This window comes from Myotis nattereri, assembly GCF_964212035.1.
Source record: "Myotis nattereri genome assembly, chromosome: 6".
Taxonomy (NCBI): Eukaryota; Metazoa; Chordata; class Mammalia; order Chiroptera; family Vespertilionidae; genus Myotis; species Myotis nattereri.
The window spans coordinates 94,973,412-94,994,456 of record NC_138081.1 but is presented as its reverse complement, the minus strand read 5'-3'; the positions used below and the strand labels follow the sequence as shown (position 1 = coordinate 94,994,456).

The window sequence follows — 21,045 nt, the reverse complement described above, 5'->3', positions numbered from 1 at the left end:
CCTTCATTCTCCTTTAAGCCCAGGGATAGGCCAGTTAGAGCAGATGCTGAATCAGAAGACCTTTGAGAATCACGATGCTGAAGATGCATTTGTGTCCAATTTCCACGTGAAGAAGACAATTCCAAACCCTTTGCACCAACCGAATTAACTAAACACCTTCAGAACCATGGATTTTTATGACGTATTTTTGGCATAAGTAAAATAAAGGTTTGGTAATTATTTTAAAAGAGAATGCACAGTGAACAAACTAACTTATAAGTAGGCTTTAACATTAAAATAGTTTTAGTGAAAGTCCATGTTTCCCCTTGTCTATGTCTATAAAGATGTTAAGCACAATGGGGAAAAAATTACAACTGGAAAAACCCATGCTATGAGTTGGAGTAAATTCTACCACTTTACACTTAGGTATTTATTCTCCAATGACTATTTACTTTTGATTCTCAGCAGAAGTCCATACTATGATTTTTTAAAAATGTACTTTTTATTGATTTCAAAGAAGAAAGGAGAGCGGGAGAGATAGAAACATTAATGATGAGAATCACTGATTGGCTGCCTCCTGCACACCCCACACTGGGGATCGAACCTGCAACCTGGGCATGTGCCCCAACTGGGAATTGAATGGTGACCTCCTGGTTCATAGGTTGACACTCAACCACTGAGCCATACCAGCCAGGCTATCCTATGACTTTTTATTTTATTTTTTGCTAATCCTCACCTGAGAACATTTTTTGCATTGATTTTCGGAGAAAGTGGAAGGGAAGGGGAGAGGCAGAGAGAGAGAAACACCAACGTGAGAGAGAGACATTGTGACGGGTTGCCTCCTACACACCCCAACCAGGGCTGGGGATCCAGTCTGCAACTGAGGTATGTACCATTGATTGAAATTGAACCCAGGACCCTTCATTCTATCCACTGAGCCAAACTGGCTAGGGCCTATGGTTTTTCAATAAAAATAGTTTTTCCCATTCTCCAATGACCATGCATATACAATAGTGTGCAAGATTTTGCTCAGACTAAGAATGAAACATCAATAAGTCAGCCGAATTTGTACTTTTTGCTGACTTTCACATTTGACTCTCAACACGTTATGCTATGAATTTTTATTAAAAAAATCTTTTATTTTTAATTTTTTTAGACTTAGAAGTTATAAAACTAGGACAAAAAGTTCTCTTATATCCCTTAACTCCCCTAGTGTTCTCATCGTATATAATAATCAAATAACTACCACAAGGAACTTAGCATGGTGCAATATTGTTAACTAAAGACCTATTTGAATTTCACCAATTTCCCACTTACTGTCTTTTTTCCTCTCCAGGATCTCACATTGCACTGAGTTCTTTTTAAGTCTCCTACAGTCGTTAAAGACCAGTCTTTCCTTTTATGACCTTGACATTTTTGAAGAGCACTGATCACATATTCTCACCCTCAGATCCTCACTTCATTTGTCCAGGGGTTCAAGACATTCTCACGTGTCATTTCTGGTGATGTTTACCTTCACTACTTGGTAAAGTTGGTGCCTACCAAGTTCCTCCGATGTCAAGTCACTATTTTGCCCTTTGTAGACGGTAAGTATCTCAAGGGCGATGCAAACCCTGTGTCCCCTCAAACTTGCACCCACTAACTTTTTCATCCATTGGAGAGTCTTGTCTGCATAGTCATCACCACGGTGTTTGCCAATGGCGACCCTTTCCTTCCCTCTTTCCTTCCACATTTACTAACAGGAGTCTGCTGCAAGGAAGAACTCTCCTCTTGCCCATCTGTGTGTGTGTTTACTAGGCTGCTTCCATCCATGGAACTCACTGTGCCAGGCACACTACAGGACGACTGCCAGGGAGCCACACTCTTGACTGAGGGCAGAACCTGTGACCTGGCTTCTAAGCAAAGAAATAACAAAAGTGATAAAATATCACCCCTAAATCGTATGGAGGCTAATGGGATTCTGCAGGGGTAAAGTCCTGAATCGGATGGCTCTGAAATAGTCAACAGGGAGAGGATCCAGGTAGGCCTGACTTTACAGGAGGACACAGGCCTGTGCTGCGCCGGCATGCTCCGGATGGCCTCGAAGAGCAGGTTTCCATGAAGTGAGCTGAGCCACGTGGCAAGGACGGGCAGCCTGCAGAACCCGAGGGCCTCACAAGCACAGGAAATGAATTCCTCCAATAATCTGAGAGACTGGAGGCAGATCCTCCCGAGCTGAGCCTCCAGGTGGGACACGGACCATCCAACACTGCAGCCTCCTGAGACCCTGAGCAGAGGGCCCAGCTAAGCTGTGCCTAAACTCCTGGCCATGGAAACTATGGCGGAATTAATGGGTATTGCTTTAAGAGGATAAATTAATTCATGGTAATATCACAAGAACAAAAAACTAATAAACTCATGGACGTTTATTTTATTCTATGGATTCAAATCCAACATTGACATTACTTTGTTGCTCAAATTGTTCCAGCTCTGGCCATTGGAATCTTTATTTCATGGAATCACAAGCTGCTCCAGGCCCATTTTCTATCTTCCCAGCCCCAACCCTGGAATCAGCCACTTTTCCTGGGAGCCATGGTTCTCTGTACGGAGAATGGCTTCAGAGACGAAGACCGGGCACCATGTCTGCTCATTTTTCTGGGGTGTTAGACCCTCTCAATGAACAGATAGGAAATATTTGTATGCACACTAACCTGCACATACACACCTCGGAAATTCAGTATTTAATTGTGTATTGTGTGTATGAAACCATGAGCTTATTCAAATTCCTCTAATTCCAACCCAAAAATAGAAAATACATTTTAGCCTTGTCCTTTTCCTTATTTATAACTCCTTTCTCCAATGGTAAAAATCCCAATTCTCATTATCTAAATCAGTTTATTAAATTTTAATATACATACAAAGTACTTTCAGAATTACTAACCTATATCTTTGTAAAACCACAGAGCCAGTTAGTAGGGCTTGTATTCCATTCTGAGTTCCCTCTACATCCGAATTGGATCTGCTTTGATATTTTGGGGATATGTGAAATACTTCTATGGGCCTAAAAGTCAGCATCCTACAAAGAGGCATATGCAGAAGAGTTATTTACCCCTCATCCCTGCTATCTGCTGCTCCCATTTCTCCTTCTTTCCACCCCTTTGCCACCTGCCCTCTATAAATAACCATTCTCCTTAGTTTTTGGGTTCCCCTCCCACTATATATTTTTTTGTATAAATGAGAAGATACCTGCATCTTCTCTGACATTATCTTCTTCCTTCCATAAAGGATAGCAAATCTTAGCTACCTTGGGGCTTTGCTTTTTTCACTTAGCAGCACAGCACATCCTGGGAAATATTTCCTATCAGTTTATAACAGTCTCTTCACTTTTATGTAGGTCTACACACGCCTTTGTGCTAGTGTTCCACAGTCTGTCCAACCACTCTACTATGGACGGCACTTAGGTGATTTCCAATTTTTAAAAAAAATATATCTTTATTGATTTCAGAGAGGAAGGGAGAGGGAGAGAAAGCGATAGAAACATGATGAGAGAATCATTGAGCGGCCGCCCCCTGCACGCCCCCTTACTGGGGATCAAGCCCGCAATCCAGGCATGTGCGCTTGGCCGGAATTGAATCTGGGACCCTTCAGTCTGCAGGCCGACTGTTAAGTCTTCTTTGGTTTCTTTCAGGTGCACAAAAGTTTTGCACATTTTATGTTGTTTATTCCTAAGCATTTAATCTTTGTTGCCATTATAAATAGGATTTTCTCTACTAGTATGTCTTTTAAGTGCTTATTGCCTGTATAGAGGAATGATATTGTTTTTTCTACGTTAATTTTATGTCTTGCTGCCACTGCACTGGATTTTTAGTTCCGATTAAATTTATCATTAATTCTCTGTAGTTTCCTGGGTTTACTATTATACATCTGTAAATAAAGGCAGTTTTATCTCTTCTGTGCCATTTGTATGCCTTTGAGAGCTCCCCTGTCTAGCTGCACTAGCCAACATCTCTAGAACAGTGTTGCATAGTAGGGGAGATAGTGATCATCTTGCCTTCTTTGTATCGTAGTGGAAATCTAATAATTTTCCATTACCTTTAAAACTAAAGCACATATACTTTACTATGGTGACAAGTATCACTTCACTGCTACAGTGGGGCCTTGACTTACGAGTGTCCCGACTAACGAGTTTTTTGAGATACCAGCTGTCTCTCCGCCGATTTTTTGCATTGAGTTGACAGAGTACTTTGAGTTAACGAGCTCCTTAATGAGCTCGGTCTCGGAACGAATTAAACTCGTAAGTCAAGGCCCCACTGTACTTCCTTGAGATGTAATCATAATTGGGTACTGAATTTTATTAAAGGTAATAATATTTTCCCTTAAGACTATTTATATAGTATAAAATACTAATGGAGTTATTTATATTGAACCAACCTTGCATTCCTGGAATAAATCTCACTTAGCTGTGGTGCCTTATTTTCTTAATGTACTGTTGGGTTTTGTTTTCTAATGTTTTTAATTTTTGCACTATGATAGGTTTTGAGGAAAAATTTTCTAACTAAAAATAGCTTTTAAGAACTGAATCAAGATAATCAAACTGAATATCTTTAGTAAAAAACATTGGGATTTTGGTATATAACAGAATTGGGCGTAAACAGGCTATTATGTATATTGTTGGTAAATTAGTACACATCCAGTAATGCCTAATTTAGTGGATGAACTGAGACATGGATATATTCTAGTTTGGTACACTTCATAGAGCAAGAGGGTGGGGCAGTGAGTACTAACAGGTACAGATCTACGAAACCATGACCGGACTGATAGCTAATTAAACCTTTATAAGTTATCAGTAATTACGTAGTTTTACCTTATTATTTTAGATCTGGAATAGGCCAACTCTTTCTGTAAATTGCCAGATAGTAAATATTTTAAGCTTCGCAGGCCATATGTTCTCTGTTACAACTAATTCAACTCAGCTGCTGTGGTGCAAAAGCAGTCATACACAATATGTAAACAAAACAGCACGAATAAAACTTTATTTACAAAAATAGGTGGCAAGCTGGATTTGGCCCAAAGGTTGTAGTTGCTGCCTCCTATTCTGAAGGATGATGTCAGTAAAGAAACATTCAGGGATACTTGCTCATGAAGTCAAATAAACATCAAATGGTATTGCTTAAGAATAATGACGCATAAACCTGACACACTCCCCCATCCCTGGTCAGGGCACACATGGGAGGCAACCAATTGATGTTTATAAGCGGTTTGCTGATGTGCCATTGGGTCTTAAAAATACCGATAAGCCAGGGCTGCAGAGGCGTGTCTGACTCGTATGCTGCCTAGCCACCACGACAGTGAGGAAATTCCCACGATGCCCCGCACGAGGCAGAACCTATCCAGGAGGCACCTATCTTCCCTCTAGTCATGCACCTGCACCTGCGGATCAACCTTTTCGACCCCCCCCCCTCCCCCGCCCGCCGCTGCAGTCCAGGGCTTGGAGTCTCTTTGTTAATCTCCCTGCTAGAGTCCACCACAGAGGGGTAGAAACAAAAGCGAATGTGGTCGCTCTATGGAAGAACCACGCCTTCACAGGGCCTGCACTGCCAGTACTTTGTTTTTATTGCAAAGACCAACTAGTTATAATACATCATTATTTCATTTAGCCCAATGGATTCAAGCCAGCATTTTCCCAATTGCCCTCTTTTATGAATCATATAAACGAAAGCTACCTAACATTTCATATGGAAGTCAGTGTAATGGTCGGATTCCCTAAAACTCATTCGAGGCCTCTGGGGTAGACCCCTTCTACGGAGAAATCGAGGCAGGAAAGTGAAAAGGCTCTCACTCAGGCTCCAACAGCTGAGTCAGGGACTCAAGGAAACCAGTTTTGGGTGCACTGCTGAGGTCACCACAAGCTCTGATTCAGGAAAAACCAGAGTCCAACAACATTGACATACGGCGTTCTCCGCCTGAAAAGACCGCATTTGCAGTGTGGACCGGACCGCCCGGCCGGGAGGGAAGGAAGCCTTGGGTCTGATTCCATCCCGCCTACAGGCGGGGCGGCCTGAAGCAGGCGGCTCCACCTGGCCGCCGCCCTCTTCCCAGCTCCATCACCTGCCGTTCTCTGCTCCCCGGCAGCTCTGTGGTGTGGGGTAAATCCACACCATCTCCAACAGCTTTACAGCGCAGGTGAGCCACGGCGGCCTCTGGCGCACAGACTCTGCCCGTGGGTGGCGGCAGTGCAGTGTGCTGGACAGAGCAGCTCACGCCCGCCAGGGAGGGCGGCGGGCTCGGCACAGCTTCCAGCGAACCCTGCTCTGATCCCGGCTCTGAGGCGAGGGCCGGGGGGAGGGCACTCCACAGAGAGCAGGCAGTTTATATTTCTCTCACAAGGACAAATTAATAAAAACAAAACCTAATTTTATCCCACTCTAACCTATTCTTATTCCTCCTCAATATTTTTCCTCTTTCTAAGATTCCTTTTTTGTTTGAGGAGCTTAATATTTGGCTGCCTTCTGAACACATGGGCATAGTGACAGATGAAAGACTGTATTCATCGTATAATTCAGAATAAGGGGAAAAGCCGACTGCTGTGCATTTAAGATTCTAACAACCTTGCAATTTTGTATAGTCGTTTCCCCACCCGTTCTTTTGAAGAAATCTGCTTTTATTCTGCTAATAACTAACCGCAGTCGCAGCAGCATGGATCCGATTAGCAGCTCTTACGGTACAAAGGGGAGAGGGGAAAAGCTGCGAACAGGGTTGCCAATCTGTCCACCTGGCCCCCAGGAGGAAGATCAGATGTGGCGCCGCCTGCTCCCTGCTTGCACTTCGCTGCTGCTCCGCACGCCTGGTGGAGACCGGCCTCTTTCAACCCAGGCGTGTTCTTTCCTTTAAAGGAAGTTTCACTCGCCTCCCTCCTCTCTTGTCATTCTGGGTCCCAATATGTCATGATAACTCTTTACTGTGAGTGTGAGCAGCTATGAAACGCCACACACTGGTGCTCACTTGCTCGGAGTCATTCCGCATCTACAACGGAAACACGCAGAGAAGTGCCACGTGGCTGTGGGGCCCAGGGCCCTCGCTTTCCCACTGGAGGTGGCCACACGGCCAGTCCGCGGGCAGTTGATGCTGCTTCTGGATGCGAGGAGGGAGGAGAAGATACGCGGCTTGGGAACTAAATAATGCAATTTGAGGACAATAAGGACAGTGTATAAACATGTGGGACCAACAAATTTGCCTCCTGGCATTACAGGCAACGTGGCTTCTTTATATTTCCTATTTAGATATGGAATTGCCAATTTAGGTGCTAAAATAATATGCTATTTTTTAAATGGTTTAAAAATTTACAAATTTATAATTACACAAAATATTGAGCACTTTTTTGTGTGATAAAACTGTAGACTTCTAAATCCTTGGCATAAAACAACTTTTAAAAAGTAAGAGTCAGAAAGCTACAGCATTGAGGCACAGACCTGAGGCTTCACACGGAGTGTCCAGCTTCTCAGGACACAACCAACTCTTACATTGCTGTATTATCTTTTACTTAAGGGCACTTGGGCGGCCAAGGCGGGAGGCAGCGGCGATGCTCACAGGGTGTGTCCCTTCAGGAAAAAGTACAGCAGGGACAGGGCCTGGCTGGGCAAAGCTACACTTGTGGCGCAGACTGCGGAGGGGCAGGGGCTGAGCTCAGCCCCATGGGGACTGAGTGGGGCTCTGAGAGTGCAGGGTGCAGACGTGCCTCGTGTATTCTCCATCAATTCTTTTATTTCAGATGTTAAGTAAACGTTCAGCAAGGATCTTTCTCATGAACAGGTGCTTTTATCTTCGACTGGTCACTGTCAAATACCTGGAGCCTATATATATAAATATATATATATATATGTATACACACACACACACACATACACACACACATACACACACACACAAGGCTAAGTGACCGACCATCCGACTGGCTGGTACATATGACGCGCACTGGCAATTTAAAAATAAACGTTGACTCACGCATGTGCAATACATATAAAGCTCTCGCTGGCGCCAATCGTACGCATGTGTTTCTCAAAGCTGAAGTATTAACAGGATCTGCAGAGGGAGAGGTTGTTCTGATTCCAAGAATTGATTTGTCCCCATCTGACACTGGCCTCCCATTTAAATTAATTCGAAGACAGTTTCCCGTGATGCCGGCATTTGCGATGACTATTAATAAATCACAAGGACAAACTCTAGACAGAGTGGGAATATTCCTACCTGAACCTGTTTTCGGACATGGTCAGTTATATGTTGCTTTCTCTCCAGTTACAAGAGTGTGTGACGTTAAAGTTGTAAATACTTCATCACAAGGGAAATTAGTCAAGCACTCTGCAAGTGTTTTTATTCTTTTTTTAAAAAATATTTTTATTGCTTGCAGAGAGAAAGGGAGAGGGAGAGAGAGACAGAAGCATCAGTGATGAGAGAGAATCATAGATCTGCTGCCTCCTGCACGCCCCTTACTGGGGATTGAGCCTGCAACCTGAGCATGTGCCCTTGACTGGAATCAAACCTGGGACTCTTCAGTCCACAGGCCAACGCTCTATCCACTGAGCCAAACCAGCTAGGGCAGTGTTTTTATTCTTAATGTGGTATACAGGTAGATATTAGAATAAGTTTAATCAATTTATCAGTCATTGTTTTTACCAATGTTGTTTTTATATCATGTTTTTGTTGTTTTATATCATGTCTTTGTTGTTGTTACATCATGTTATTGTTTATTAATCAATTTATATATTATTTTCATATACATTTTACTAATTTTCTTTCATCTCTGACACTTCTATTATAGAGAAAGGGTGAATAGCAGTATTAAAATATTTCTTCTAATTAATTTCCTTTCAATGTGCATGAATCCGTACACCGGGCCACTAGTTATTCATGTGCTGCTCTAATCCAGAGTCCAGTCCTGGCTAAGATTCGACCCCCCTCCATCCAGCCAATGCTGACACCGGCGACTTGGAAAGTGGGAACGTCAGTTGGGTGATGACAAAACTCTCCAGTCAATCTGTTCTCAAGTGACCATTTTCTCTGAAGATAGAGTTACTTATTAATAGACATTTTTAAAAATAATGAGGTCATAAAAATTTTGGATAGTAAATAATTACAGAATTTTGTGACAACATTTGTGTGGCAGTTTGTGTGTGTGAAGGATGGGAATCAGGGTGGGACTACATACGAAGGTACCTGGTTAAATGAACAGATCTCAGGACCATGATTTCAGGTCCTGGTTTTAAGGGGAAAGGAAGTAAAGTAATCTCTCAGTGAAATCTCCTTCAAGGGGGAGGAAATAGAGTGGCCCCATAAATTGTGAAACATGATGGCAGAGCCCACAGGAGGAAAGGTTATAGAAGTAATCAATGTTAGAACTCTCTTTTCTTGAATTCTGGTTTATTCCAAGAGAACTGTGAGCTCTTCAATTTGGCCAACATTCATTAAGCACCACTTACTTGCCAGGTACTGTTCTTGGCACCGGGCATGAAAAGGAAGCATGCTCGCTGCCCCCAGCGTCTCCCGGGCGGGGTACTGAACCATGGGGGACAGCTGGGCTCTCTGGGACTCGGAGGGATCATGGGAAAGACAGTGGAGTTTGGTCTTGAGAACTAAGGGGGAGTTTGCCAGGCTGGGAGGGGCGGGCAGATGTTTCAGGCAGCGGGGATTGGATGCAGGAATGGAGATCTGACACGGGGGATGGGCGGCAGTGTTGAAGGGAATACTGAACACGTACCCTTGTCCACTTGGGAATTAAATAATGCAATTTGAGGACAATAAGGACAGTGTATATAAATGTGGGACCAACAAATTTGCCTCCTGGCATTACAGGCAACGTGGCTTCTTTATATTTTCTGTTTAGATATGGAATTGCCAATTTAGGTGCTAAAATAATATGCTATTTTTTAAATGGTTTAAAAATTTACTCATTTATAATTACACAAAATATTGAGCGCATTTTTGTGATAAAACTGTAGACTTCTAAATCCTTGGCATAAAACAACTTTTAAAAAGAGTCAGAAAGCAATGATATAACATAGAAAAACTACACACGAGGTTCAGATCTCTAAGAACATTCTTGCCTTTTTTCAAGTAGAATTTAATATGATTCTTAGATTTTGTGTGAAATGAACTGAAAAAAATAATGGTGAAAATATGGGATTCTATTACTGAGTTAGGCCCAAGACTGTGAAAGTTATTTTATCACAGAAATTTTTTTCCTGTGACATTATGACATTATGATTTCAACTGAGTCACAACTTATTTATAGAAAGTAAAAAAAAAAAAAAAAAAAAAGCTATTTGTCCCTAAACTCTTCTATGAACTCACACATGATTATAACTGGGAATATTAACTTCCTTTCAAACACGCCCTCAGGGCAGGAGGGCAGTGTGAGGCAGTACTGGACACGGTGTCTCTCCAAACCTAGAAACCTCTTCTTGGCATGGCTTCCAGAACCCACACACCACTGGCTGCTCATGATCTCTATGTCTCTGGGGTCCGAGAGCGCAGCCCTCAGAATTCTTGGCTTCCGACCTTGGCTATAATGTTAAGCTGGAGGGAATGCTGGGAAGAGGATGGCGCTGTGTCCCTCCCGGTCAGACCCGGTGGTCGGCATCCCCGGGCGAGCCCAGCTCCAGCCTTTCCCCAGGACGTTCTGTGTAGCCAGCGCTGAGAAGCCTGACCTCACTCATTCCCTGGGTCAGGAGTTCCCAGACCAGCGGCTTCTCTCCAGCTTCCAGGAACTTGCTGCAAATGCAAATTCTCCAGCTCCATCCCAAACCCACTGAATCAGAAACTAGGTTTGGGGCCCAGCCACCTGGGCTGTCCCAAGCCCTCCAGGTGACTGTGAAACAGGCTGGGTGCCTAGGTGGTCCCCTCGGGAACTCTAATGACTCAGACCTACTTCTCCAGCCTACACATCCCGAGTCCAGACCCCGCTGCCTATTCAAATCTCCCTTCACATGCACGACAAGCATCTCAATGTAACATGTTCAAAACCAAATTCTGGATTTCCCCTTCCCAAACTTGCTCCTTCCTTTGTCTTCCACTGTACAGACCAACCATTTACCAATTTCTTGAACCAAAAACTTTTTGCCACTACTGCTACTCACACATCTAGCCACGCCCAGCCCTCCCTCCCCTAGGGACCGCAGGAGCCTCCCAGCCACTCTCCCTGCTTCCTCTCTGGCTCCTGAGTGTATACTCTGCACTCAGCAGCCAGAATGTCCTTTTAAAGCCTAAACTGGACCATACCATTCCCTGCCTTCTACCTCCCAGCGGCGCCCCATCACACGTAAAATAAACACTGACTCCTAATCATCTCGCACAAGGGCCTAAAGAAGCTGGCTTTAGTCGCCTCTAATCTAACTGCCTAGTGATGTGTCCCCAGCTCCCCCTCCCCTCCACACTCCAGCCCCAGGGACATCCTGGGTGTCCTCTGCCCACATACCAACCACATGACTCATTCAGGCCTTGGTACTTGTTCTTTGCTCTGCCAGACGGTCACATGGCATGCTTTTGGCCTTCATTCACTGAAACCATAGTTCAAATATCAATTTCTGCCCTCGCCGGTTTTGCTCAGTGGTTAGTGTTGGACCGTGGACTGAAGGGCCACGGTTCAAACCCGGTCAAGGGCACATATCTCGGTTGAAGACTTGATCCCTGGCCCCAGTTGGGGCATGTGCGGGAGGCAACCAATTAGTATGTCTCTCTCACATCGATGTTTCTCTCTCTGTCTCTCCCCTCCCTTCCATGCTCTCTAAAAATCAAGGGAGGAAAAAAATCCTCAGGTGAGGATTAACAAAAAAGATTACAAAGATCAATTTTTAAAAGACACCTGCCCTAATCACTGCTAACTAAAGAAGCAACCTGATTCTCCCTCACCACCCCCAAATAAAACCTGACAGTAAATTATATGCTTATTTGCTTATTTCCTGTCTTTCTCATGAGAATGCAAGCTCCCTGAGGACCGTGCCCTTTGCCACTTATGTTTAGTGTGTTTCCCCCAGTTCCTAGGAACATGCATGCAGCAACATATGCATTCAGTACCTGCTGAATTAGTGAAAGAGAACAGTAAGTTCAGAAAGGAACAAAGTGGGCAATTTGAGTTAGTTGGCCTTCCTCAGGAAATCACCTCATTTATCCGATAGCAAATGGGCCACATGCTGCTTTTCAAAAAATGCCAAATGTATTAATCCAGTGAATTAATACATTTGGCACCCTTGGCAAGGTCACTCTTGGCATTCAGCTATATGCATTTAATATAGTTTGCAAGTACAAACTCCTATGTCACTTTCTGTTTAGAAGGGAGAATATCAACATTAACATCCCCAGTTATATAATTTATAAACATGCAGATGTGGATTATTAAAGATTAATGCATTTTAGGATTCGTGTCGGCATTCCGTTTGTCTCATGCCGAAACCAATTCTGTTCTTCATTAGTCAATGACAACCCATATCACCCTGTTATGGAAGAGAAATCAAAGGTGCAAGTGTGTGAATTGAAACTAAGTGATGAAACTGATTAGTAAGAGACTTAACGGCTATAATCAATCAACACATCATCATAATCCTGGCACCAGGATTATCAGAACACAGGGCAGTACCAACACTCTCTGTAAGGGTTTTGTTCCGCTCACCACTGCTGCTTACCCCCTTTAGGAATACCGCAGCACAGATCGCAAGTTCCTGAAATCAACAGTGGGAACATCTTGACTGTAAGTACTATTTATTTTATCACCATTTTCCCCATGATTTTGGAAACTTTTACTTCTATGCTGAAATCTGTTCAACAAGCTTTTGCATACAGCAGGTCAACGCCACAGCACTGCAACAGCGGCATCCCATGGCTGAGTCGACAGCCACCCTGTTCAGTTAATCACAAGTTCAGAGTAGCGGCAGTCCACTCAGCTCCAGAAATGAAAACGAACAGTAAGCAGGGCATCTGAAATGCTTCTTCAGTGAACAGCGTAGAAAAAGAAAGGGGAAGTGGGCCTGGTCTGCTGGGGTGACCAAGAAACACATCAGTCGCTGCTCGTCTTATAAGGCACAGAATGTAGCCTCGGCAACACAGACCCTGTATGTCCATGGGCAAAAGACCGAATAAAGGGAACGAAATGAGAGGGAGCGTAAACTGATCTGCATAACTCAGTTTTAACTAAGAGAGTAGCAAAGCCACTGGGAATGGGCATTTGGAGAAAATCCCAATGATCTCTGATTCCTGAACGTGGGGGAAGGAGAAGCAGAAAAGGCTTCATTTGAAATTTGTTGAAGTGGAAGAACCAAAAGATTTCTGCTTTTGAAAAAAAGAAGCAATGCTCATCCCCCAACGATCAGAAAAACCTGGCTTGGGCCAGGAGGCACCTCCAAAGGGAAGAGCAGCTGCTTCAAACGCAAGGAACCTGCCCCGTAGAAACCGCAGAACATTCACAGCCACAGGACTGAGTTTCTACAACCCGGATCCTGGCCTGGACTTTAGGGGAAGGCGCTAATAACTGGTAACTGAACCATGCAGAGCTGCAAGGGCGTCTCCCTAAAGGACCAAACACACCGCTGCTTTCTTAAGTGCTGCGAGGCACCATGTGGAAAAGATCTGCAATTCCTGTTTTCTGTAACACACAAATATTTTACTTTCTAAGGGAAGAAAAATACTGGCTGAAGTTCTCTGGTTGGTAGAACTGCTGAAGTGATGTTTTCTGGCTGCCTCGGATTAAAAGCACGGATGTATCGATGGCATTTTGTGTTTGAGAGTTTTTCCTGCTCAGCTTGCCAATAAGCAGCACGCATCTTCCCTACAACAAGCTGTTGCGGGGTTTCTACTTCACGAGAAGCCAACAAAGAGCCCGTGATGCATGTTTTAAAGTCAGATGATCAGGGCAGGTGACTGCAGGCTTTCTGATAAAAAGGTGTCATCATGTGCAAAGCCAGCTTAGATCCTACTAGTGCTATCACAGCCGGAAACTGGGTCAGAAGCACTTACACAGAGAAAAAACCTCATAATTTTACCTTGAATTTGATTAAGCAACAATAAATTAAAAAGTGGAAAATTCAGTTATGTAGGATGGGTTAGGCTTGATCCTAAATGTTCAAAATACCCAGGCGGATAGATTAAAAGGAGAGAAACCCTGGTTTGCACCCTCCGGTGTTCATTTCATAGGCACTAATCTTGACAAATCAGACCAGGAACCACCATTTCCTCTTTAAACTCCTTCCTGCTCACTCCAGCCTATGGCTAGCTCCTAGTTGCAATTCATTTTTCTCTTTCCCATTATAACATCCTTCCAAATCTGCTTGTCTGAATGTCAAATTAAGCATAAAAATCTGTTTTCTGACGAGAATTTCTTGTTGTTTGTGCAGTTACAGCAGCTCCCACCGAAACAACTTCGCTCTCAGCTGCTGAGCGGGCAGGGCTGGGGAGCACCATGCAGGACATTCTCAATGCGCCCTAAAGCTGCCCACGGACCGCTGCCCATATTGCATCTAATGGGTGCCGCCTTTTTGGACTCGCTCTTTGGGGTCCTAGATCTCCCCGAGGGCAGGACTTCCTTGCGGCTGGTTGGACGCTGGAGGCCTGACAACGCTTCAGAGAATCCGGCTCAGTATAAAGTGACCGGGGGAGGACCACCTGTGGCAAAGCCATTTCCACAGGCGCTCAGAACCTGTGCTCCTTTTAGGACAGCAGCTAGGTAACTCGCCAGGGATGAGTCTGCATAAGTGAGGGGCCGGAGCCCCAGGCGCTGCGCCCGGGGGAGGCAGGTGTGCAGGGGTGATCACGGGGACACGCTGCAGCCGCCGGGCCAGGGAGGGCAGGAGGGCTCCTGGAGAAGGAGGGTGCAGAAGACGACCAGCCCCTGAACTTCTCTCCCCTAGCCTCTCGGCTCCTGACCCTTGGCCAGTGTGGGGAGGGGGGAGGGGGGGCAAGGCCTCAAACAGCAGAGCACATAAACTTAAAAAGGGGAGCTTCCTTCGTTGGAACTTTATTTTTGTCTGTGGCGGGTAGGAAGATGTTGTCACTGCTGAGTCTTCTCATCATAGACACCGAGGGCTGTGCGAGAAAAAGCATGGCCAGGAAGCAATGGCTTCCGCCTGACACTGATGTGAATACCTGACTCCGTAGCTTTGGTCCTAATCAACTCCGGGCAGCAGCCCTGCCCTCAGGTGAGAGTGACAGCACCACCTAAACCTGCACTTGGCACAAACGCTAAAATAAGACGGGAACCTGTTCAGGGACTCGCTATTACCCTGCATCTGACGGGCTGTGATGCACTGTGCTCAGCAGTTTAAACACTGAAAGGTTTCACAGACGGAAATGTTATCAGGCTCTGAACAGTGAACAGTTAACGTCCGCCTGCCCACCCTCCCCTCCCATTATGTTCACCCTTCTTAATATTTCAACACGGTGGCTGCTTACAGCACATGAGGAAAAGCTGACACAGGCCTTTGGCCAATAAAATAAAACATTTTGGCTTATTTACATTTTTGCTTTGTTAGTAAACTGCAATGGCTGGCTCTGGCAGCGAGACCAGTGAGATGAACACGCACTAAATCTTGCCACGCGGTGCTGCGTCAGCTTCCGCTGTGCGAGGACCATCAGGCCCCGAGGAGACCCACACGAGACAGTCACGCCCCAGTTTGTCCCCCTTAACCAAAGACAAGCACTGGAGGACGTCAGCCAGGAAGCAGCACCAGCATAGAGTGATGGGTGATTTCTTCGAAGGGAAGAAAGGGTTACTATCATTCATTTCAGAACCACCTGCTTGGAGTTTGGATTTGCTTGATTTAAATGTGTTTGTATCTACGTGCACATTACCAATTAAAAAGAGAGACAGTTTCATTTCTCTCTCTAAACATAAATACACTGGTATAAAGGAGGGAGAAATGCAAACAATAAGTGAAAAGAGGAAGGCTGACAATGCCTGGGGGGACTGTATCCTCAAATGCTTGTTTACACTGAACACCCAGGGCTGCGTTCCCCACCTTCTAACTACCGGCTGCAATGCTGGAGCCAGCAGCGTGCAAACAAAAGGAGACATCCATGTGGCCGCTCACCACAGCCCATCTCCACCTGCTCTGCAAAGAAGGCAGGAAGGAAAGCCCCGCTGAGTGAGGGACGTGCCAGGCGAGCGGTGCCAGTGTGTCACAGCGGTCGTTCCCATGACACTCGGTGCTGTGAGGCGGCATGATAGGAGGGCACATTTGCAGTGGGCGGAGGGACGGTTTAACAGGCAAGAAACAGATTCAGCCACTTGGGACGCTTTCCTGGGCTTTGTTTATCTAGCCTCTGATACTTCTCCTTAGCTGTCAATCTCATTTACCAGGGCAGAGATGGAGGAAAATGAGTGCTCTTTTTCAGCAAACCCTGGGAAAGCAACACGAGGAAGAACCCCCACAACATTTTGGCGTTCCCTCACCCCAGCTATCAGCTACACGACAGCTGCGCACTTAACAATGACTGCATGGAGACAATGATTGAGAGAGCCAATCTGTGACACAGGGAGAGGCAGCAGCAAGGCATGGTGGGCGGTAATGGGAGAGAAGTGAGGTCAGAAAACACAAGTTAGTTCTGGGAATGAGAGGAAGGAAGGGGGAGAAAAGAAAGCAGAAGGCTACATACAGAAAAATACAGGGAAATTCCAAACAGATGTTCCCAAAGCAGCAGTTTGCACATCTTGCCCTAAGTGGGAAACCAGGCGATTGCTCCCTGACCTTTTCTTTTTTTAAAAAAAATATATTTTTATTGATTTCAGAGAGGAAGGGAGAGGGAGGGAGAGACAGAAACATCAGTGATGAGAGAGAATCATCGATTGGCGGCTTTCTGCACACCCCCCACCGGGGATCGAGCCTGAAACCTGGGCATGTACCCTGACCAGAATCAAACCCGGGACCCTTCAGTCCCCAGGCTGACGCACTATCCACTAAGCAACACCAGCCAGGGCCTCCCTGACATTTTTATTTCATTGGTACAGACTCAGAAACAAATGACAATGTAGGCCCTGGGCAGTTAGCTTCCCGACACAAGTTTAAAATACAAACTATACACTTTAAACATATCCAAGGAGGCTGGATGCTCTCTATTGAAAACCTGCTTTCCCAAGAAGTTAGCGAGAGAATGAGCTCGGTAGGTGCTGCCCTGCGGTGATGAGGAGCCCACCGACCAGCCTGGACCCTGCACACGACACAACAGAGCAGCGGCTCCGACCGACTCCCTCCCCCGGCCCCCCCTACCCCCCGCTGAGCCACCTCCTCTGCAACATGTAGCAGCACAGGGCCCAGTGAGTTCTCGTGTTGGGGCATGTGTTCTATAGCTCATCAAAATCCAAAACGGGAAATTTTACAGTTTCAAAATCCCCGTCTGGAAATGATAAACCTATGGATAAAACTATCAGACTGTGAACTACCCATGTCAGGGATTTTAAATGAAAAACTGTAATGTCTTTACCTCAGAAATGTCTTCATTTAGGATTAGGAAAAGTCCTTTGACCCAATTCAAAAAGGAGGAGTGATTTCCTCTTTTGACAAATACAGTAATTTACATAGAACTTTCCAATGTTTAGGTAGGTGATTCCTCAAAAACCATCTCAGTACCAAAATCTGCCTAAGGAATTCTGAAATAGAGAGCAATCACAGCTTTAAAATGTTAAAAGCAGGCAAGCCCAGGTTTCAATTACCATGAGGACAAATATTTTTGAAAGAAAGGTGACATCAAACTGCCTCAATCAAAATGCATTAAAATTATACCTATATCCAAAATATGGATGATTCTTAGAAACATAACGTAGTCAAAACAGCCACTGTAGATGACCATGTGTGGCATGGGTGACCGTATGTCCTGACTTGCCAGGATCTCCCTGGTTTATGCCCATTGTCCTCCTGCAATTATTAAAGCAACGCTTACCTGCTCCAAAGTGCCTCTCTCAGCTTGGATGATATGTTATATAGTCATTCTAAATACAATACAATTCTATAAAGCTCAAAACTAAATAAAACTAACAATATATTCTCTATAGAAGTTTGTAATAAAATTCTTTAAAATCCCCCAAACCGAAGAGAATGATTAAAAATACACAGAGAACATCTGAGGCAGGGCGATGCGCAGGGCTGGAGATAATGCAGGACCACACACGCAGATGCGCCATCGACAGCCAACACTCCAATCCCAAAGCTGCAGAGTGGGCTCACGCACATTCATCCAGTAGTTACGTTTCATAATTAGCATGTTACACATGTGCATATGTACGTTCATACACACATAACACATCCCATAATAAAGATTAAAAAACAAAAAAAGGTGTAGCCCTGGCGGGGTGGCTCAATTGGTTGGACCGTCATCCTGTAGATCAGAAGGTTGCCCATTCCATTCTGGTCAGGGTACATATCTAGACTGCAGGTTTGATACCTGGTGGGGGCACGTATAGGAAGCAACCGATCGATGTTTCTCTCTCACATCTCTCTCTCTGTCTCTCTGTCTCTCTCTGTCTCTCCCCTTGCCCTCTCTCTAAAATCAGTAACATTTATTCTTGGGTGAGGGTTAAAAAATAATTCATAAAAATGGTATAAAATGGTAAAAAGGGTAAAAACTACCATCCATACTTTCAAGATAATAGAATAAACTATCAGAAAATTTATCTGCAGTCCAATATCAATTCTGGTGGGTTAGTAAAAAGTGCTTTCTGGCAGCCGTCTACATCATGTTAGCAACATTTACACAGAAAAAAATGGCATCTACTTTGCTGATAAAGGAAAGCTTACTGCTCGGTGGGTCTGAATGAATGAAGTTCAATCTAAGAAAGAAGGATGAGGATGAGGCAAACGACAAACAAATAAACAAATAAATAATCCTGAGCACACAATAGAGGAAGCAAAAGATACAGAAATAGTAGGACCACTGAAATAGCTGAGTCAAGAGTTAGTTCACCGGAACACAAACGTCTTATGTCAAAATTAGAAGGTAATGTTTGTATCAGTAACAAGGCCTTGAGTGTATGCTGGCAAATTATGACACTGATAAGTATAAACACTACATCTATTTTAGAAAATAACTGCCACAGTATAAGTTAAATAGAACCCTAAAAACTAAGGCCAATACTCATCAATAATCTCACCCTTAGCGGCACTAATCAACAGAGATCTTATTTAACAGAATCATTACTAAACATATGCTAAGAGAAAGTAAGTAATTTTCCGGCTTAAGTGTAGGCAAATGGGCAAACTGAAGATATCGGCCTGATTGGTGATTTTATTAATTGGGTGTTTATATTCATTAGTTGAAGACCTTTAGGAACTGGGACTCTCAAACGCTTTGGTCATAATTCACAGTTATGCTCCTAATACGTGGTCCCATCACTAGATTTTTAAATAGCAACAATACAAAACAAAACCCCAAAACGGGATGGGATGTATATTGCTCTTGATGAACATGAGCTGTCTTTCCTTCAGAGTAAAAGCATGGTTATTTCGAAAGGGAATACCTGGAATACTTGCAGGAGAAATTGGGCCTGATCGTGACTGGTTGCTTCCTACAGGCGAGCCCACGGGAGAAGGCGATGGGCCCCCGGGGATGCTGGAGAGATGGGGGGATGCGTGTGGAGAGAAAGGCGACTGGGCCGGGTTGCTCTGATCCCCTTGGCTGCTCGTGGAGCCCGATGCACTGACTGCAGAGCTCAGGGTTGCTTCCGTTCCCGTGGGGAGGTCGTCAATGGAGCCTGACAGGTCCTGCGAAAGGAAGACACAGCACGGATTTATAGAGGAACCTGTTCGGACCAACACCTGGTCAAAACCATTTGGAAATCATAACCACACCCCTCAGCAATGAAGTTTTCCTAGATAACACCCAAAATTCAGAGCATGGCCGCTTGTTATTAGAACACTTTACTCTCATAAGTTGAACCCATAAGATCTGATCTATCCTAAGAAGTGAGTAAAGTTGTACGCCATAAAACCATCCTACAAGCTTTGCTTTAAGCTGTCAGCTGGGCCCAACATTTTTAAATGACCAAAAAAAAATAAAAATCAAAAGAGTACTATTTTGCAATATATGAGAAATATCTGAAATTCAAATGTCAGTGCCTGTAATGTTTCAGTGGCGCACGGCCACGGCCACGGCCACGGCCACCCCTTTGCCTGTGGCTGCTCTCGGGCCACAGGGAGAGCAGCTGAGACAGAGCGCATGGCCTGCAGGTGGGAGTAGCTGTCTGGCCCTGCAGCAAGAGCATGCGGCCCTTTAGAGTGCGGGTCCCAGCACAGCCTCCCTGCGTGGCCCCCTCCTCAGGGAGGAGGGTGATTCCGGCCCAGTGCACAGTGACGAGTGTGCAGAGCTCCCCCAAGATGGGACTGACCCCACACCAACGTCTCCCTGGAAAGTGCCGGTGGGGGCCAGAGAGAACCTCACTGTCTCTGAAGGTGCCAACAGCCCCGGGAGCCCCGGGAGGGGAGTGTGGGCCCCACGTGGAGATGCGCTCTCCAATACCCAATGCGCACCAATACGAAACAAAGGCTCAATCAGACAATATCATTTGAGAGGAAATACGCTTTTTGTGCTTTTTTAGAGGAAAAGAATTGGTCAATAACTAGATATAAAACCATGGAATTAAACACAGAAAAGACTTAACTTTTAAAAAATCATTAGGTTCAATTGAAAAAATACTGAAGTAATTTTATGCAAATCTTTCTTCATAAAAAAATGAATTGTTACTTTGAAATTTTTAAAATTCTTTGTGCACGACCTATAAATTCCTTCTTGTCCTCCCTTAAAATTCCCCGTTCTGGTTGAGAAAGCGACTCGGATCGGTGTTCAGAGAGCACCGTTCAGGCAGCAAAGGCACGAAAGGCATCTCTGCTGTTCACCCGGCTGATCAAGGCAATTCCAAGAGAAACATAAAAACGGTGGCTTTCTCAGTGCTCACGTGTCATCAGAATTTCAGAGCTGACTAGACTCAGTGCAGCAGAGGAGCAGTAAAGAGATATAATTCTATATTGCTGTTACACACACGCGTAACTTTTATATGTAAATTATGGAGAAATATTCCCGCCCTGCAGACATTAGGGCATCCATATGTATAGCTATCTTACA

At 44.7% G+C, this 21,045-nt stretch overlaps 1 protein-coding gene across 1 annotated transcript in view; it reads right to left on the bottom strand.

Moving 5' to 3' along the window:
- The window catches only part of ARID1B (AT-rich interaction domain 1B), a 353,857-nt gene that overhangs the window by 75,590 nt on the left and 257,222 nt on the right, over nucleotides 1-21,045 (bottom strand). The window contains exon 5 of the mRNA XM_081093953.1: nucleotides 19,445-19,688. Within this exon, the coding sequence (XP_080950079.1) occupies nucleotides 19,445-19,688 (244 nt within the window). The remainder of the gene's footprint in view (nucleotides 1-19,444; nucleotides 19,689-21,045) is intronic.